The following is a 3,387-nucleotide window of genomic DNA, read 5'->3' as shown; positions in this document are numbered from 1 at the left end:
ACTGCTGGGTACAAGGCTCTCTCTCCTCAGGTGGGGAGGGGCGGGTAGCTTGTGGCTGCTGCACAGCAGCGCGAACGCCACTGAAGGGGGTCCCTTCAAATGGCTGGAACAGTGAATTCCGTGTGTGTACTTCACGCCACTTTTTAAAACCCGTGAAACTGAGTTAACGTGGACTGTCTGAGTAGAGTGCGCGGGAAGGTGCTTCACTGAGCGTGAACACAGGCCAGGCTGGCGAAGGTGGCCCTTCTGGCTGGACGCGCCCAGGCGCCAGTGTGCAGCCGTCTCTGGCCCCTGCCCACACGGCGAGGACCTGTTGGGGCTCGAGGGTGCTGTTTATGGGGTGCACGCCCCCTTCCCTGGGACGTGGGCACCCCCGAGGGAGGGGCACCGGCAGGGGCAGGACGGGGAGGAGGACCCTGAGCCTCTGTGCCAGCCGCCCGTCTGGACGCCCGGGCTCCTGCAGGCAGGCGTCTGCGTCACGGGGTCGCCCGCCCAGCCCCACTCTGAGTCTCTCCGGGCACCCACCGCACATCGCCTCACAAATCTCCTGCCTCGACCCCATCCGTGCAGCTCCCAAGCCCCACCGCGGAAAACCTCCACGTCACACAAGTTACCTGCTGTGCCTGGACTGGGCGGGCCGTCCGCGCAGACCTCCGCCTGCAGGCCTCAGGCTGCACCCCTCACCCTGACACTGTGTCTCCCTCGTCACCCGCCTCCTGCGAGGACGTACAGGACTCTCGCTGTCCCTCTGCCCGGCCACATGATACCCGCTCCAAGGGGCACAGCGGGAATGCATGAGCAAGAACACACCCCACACCTCCTCACCTCCCTGCTCCCCAAACTGCCCTCGTGTCCAGCACCTGCCGTGGCCACACCAGGGCCGCTCGGGCCTCGTCAGACGCCGCTCCACCCCTGCCGGCACCCGCCACCCGGGGCTTCCTGCGGCCCCACAGCCCACCCCAGGGCCAGGCCCTGATCACCGGATGCTCTCGCCCGTGGCTTTACCAGCCTCCTCCATGCCACGGGCTCCCACATCCGCCTCCCCGCGACTTCGCCCACAGACCCCAGGCTCAGGCACCCAACCCCCATCAGCGCCTTCACCGAGGCTGACGGGTGACGCAGACTCAGCGCCGCCTCTGTCCGCTGAGTCCGCTCCCAGGCCAGTTCCCGTCGCAGCTGCGGGGCCAGCGTGGACTGGCCCGGGGTGGCCGTGAGCCGGGGCAGACACACGGGGCAGTGTCCGCCGTCCCAGCCGGGCCCTTCCGTCCTGGGAAAGACCAGGGTGTGTCCTAGATCTCTGCCACCACGTGCCCAAGCTGGTCGCCTCCCCGACGGCAGCATCGTGTGTCAGAACAGACACACACAGGAAGAGGCGGGGGACCAACCTGTGAGAACGCCACAGGCGGTCACGGCAGCTGCTCACCCAGCAGCCCCTTCGAGGGGAGATGGGACGAGCCCGGGGCGAGCGACAGGGGCCACGGGAAAGGGCGGTACTCACTGTCCTCTCCTGGGCAGGGCATGCCGGGCTGCTCGGGGCTGCTCGGGAAAACTGCAAAGAGAAAGGACACATGTCAGGACCCAGCCGCCTGTCCCGCCCTCGAAGAGCACGAAGCCTGCTGCTGGGCGGCGGCGTCCCGCACGCGGAGCCACCCGCCGAGGACCCGCTCCTGGGAGGTGCTCGGCAAGACACGTCCGTGGGACCAACGGACCTCTGCGGGACTCCCGAGGGCCGAGGGAGGTCAGGGGCCCGCCTGCTACGTCGGCCTCGGAGGGATCCCCTGACCGCCGGCCTCTGAAAGCGCATGGCCTGGCTTCTCTACGCCCCGGACGGCGCTCACAGCCAAATGTTCTCAAGCCCCCGCCGGGCTTCCCCAGTAAATTACCCAAACAGACGCTCGTAAGGTATCAAAGCTAAGCTGAAACCAATGCTTTCTTAAGCGGGAATCGGAAGTCTTAAGGCACCCGAGCGGTCGGTGTTAGAGGCACAGTGGATGCGCTTGCCACCCCGAAAACAAACACGGCACGTTTACACGAAGAGCCACAAAAATCCGGGATTTTGACCAACGATCGCCCGGGCAGTAGAGAAAAGGACGATCCGGCAGAAAACGGTGGGCGGCGGCAGGCTCCGGGGCCCCTGCACGCCCGCAGAAGCTGCCGGAGTGCGGCTGCGCGATCCCGGACACACAGACACCCCGAAGAAGCCCGGAAGTGCTGGGGAGCACAGTCTGAAAACCCCCGACTTAAAGATTATGAGGAAATGATTACAATATTTCAATTTGTAGCCCAGCTCTGAGCCTAACGGGCTGAGGAACGCCGAGAGGCTGGGTAAACCCCAGGGAGCGTCTGCTCCACCCCGGGCAGTGTGGTGGCATGGTCCCTGGTCCCCTGGTCCCCTGGTCTGCCCGCACGAGCCCTGTGCCCAGAGCCTCTGAGCTCCAGCAAAGCTGAGGCACGGGTGACGCCGGCACCAGGACTGACGACCAGAACCCAGGCCCCGTGTCCAGGGAGAAGACCCCTCACGGCCTCTACAGTGAGAGCGGTTTCTATTTGGGTTAAAAAAATGTAAGAGGGAAGGAAACCCAAATCGCGTGACATGCAACCCCCTCAGCTTCTCTGGCCCCTAAGATCTCACACTGTGACCCTCGACGGGGCAGCTGCCCCGGGTGGTCCGGCCACGGTGCCGGGATTGGGGGTGGCTGCTGAGCTGGTACCGCCCCAGCCTGGAGAGTCCCACCTCACCCCACCCCTCCAGTGCCACTGACCGTGAATGGTGAGCCCTTCGTCCTTGCGTTGACAGGACAGGCGGAAGGCCTCCTCCAGCTCCATCTGGGAGGACACGGTGCAGGGGTCCCCTAGGCGGCCAAGAAACACTGCTGAGCCCACCACAGGCCTAAGGCGGAGGGGCCCAAGTGACACCCGCTCCGAGCATCAGCCCCGAGCTGGGGAGGCCAAAGTACCCCAGAGTAGGTGGCAGGTCCCAGGGCAGCCGGCTGGACCAGCCAGTCCCCACAGTCCCCCTGCCCGGGGCCCTCCTGAGAACCTACCCATCCCCAGAGGGGCAGTGAGTCCCCAGCAGAGAAGAACACAGAGCTGTGCTCACCCCCCTGGCCAGGGAGGGGCCATGTCAAGAGGGTCAGGCCCAGCCCAAAGGGAAAGGTGGGGACACAGATGCACAGAACCAGGGCCCCTCCCAGCCCTCCCAAGGGAAGGGGCTCCCCTGGGTCCTCTGCAGACAGCGGCAGGTCAGTCATCCAGTCAGTCACCTTGGAGGAGGAGTTCCTCCCAGACTGTCTCCTAACCCCTCAGCTGTGGGCGGAGAAAGGGGGGAGGGGGAGGGAGGTAGAGGGAGGGGAAAGGGAGGGGAGAGGGAGAGGGAGAGGGAGGGGA

The 3,387-nt window shown here is 65.7% G+C and overlaps 1 protein-coding gene across 1 annotated transcript in view; it reads right to left on the bottom strand.

The window, feature by feature from the left end:
* PRKCZ (protein kinase C zeta) overlaps positions 1 to 3,387 on the bottom strand; it is a 71,883-nt gene that overhangs the window by 67,762 nt on the left and 734 nt on the right. Inside the window, exons 2-3 of the mRNA XM_015588258.2 lie at positions 2,763 to 2,852; positions 1,499 to 1,549 (exon numbers count right to left, since the gene is read on the bottom strand). Coding sequence (XP_015443744.2) covers positions 1,499 to 1,549; positions 2,763 to 2,852 — 141 coding nt within the window. The remainder of the gene's footprint in view (positions 1 to 1,498; positions 1,550 to 2,762; positions 2,853 to 3,387) is intronic.

The sequence above is a fragment of the Pteropus alecto genome, unplaced genomic scaffold, assembly GCF_000325575.1.
Source record: "Pteropus alecto unplaced genomic scaffold, ASM32557v1 scaffold700, whole genome shotgun sequence".
NCBI lineage: Eukaryota > Metazoa > Chordata > Mammalia > Chiroptera > Pteropodidae > Pteropus > Pteropus alecto.
The sequence above is the reverse complement of the archived record's forward strand: the minus strand, read 5'-3'. Positions and strand labels throughout refer to the sequence as shown.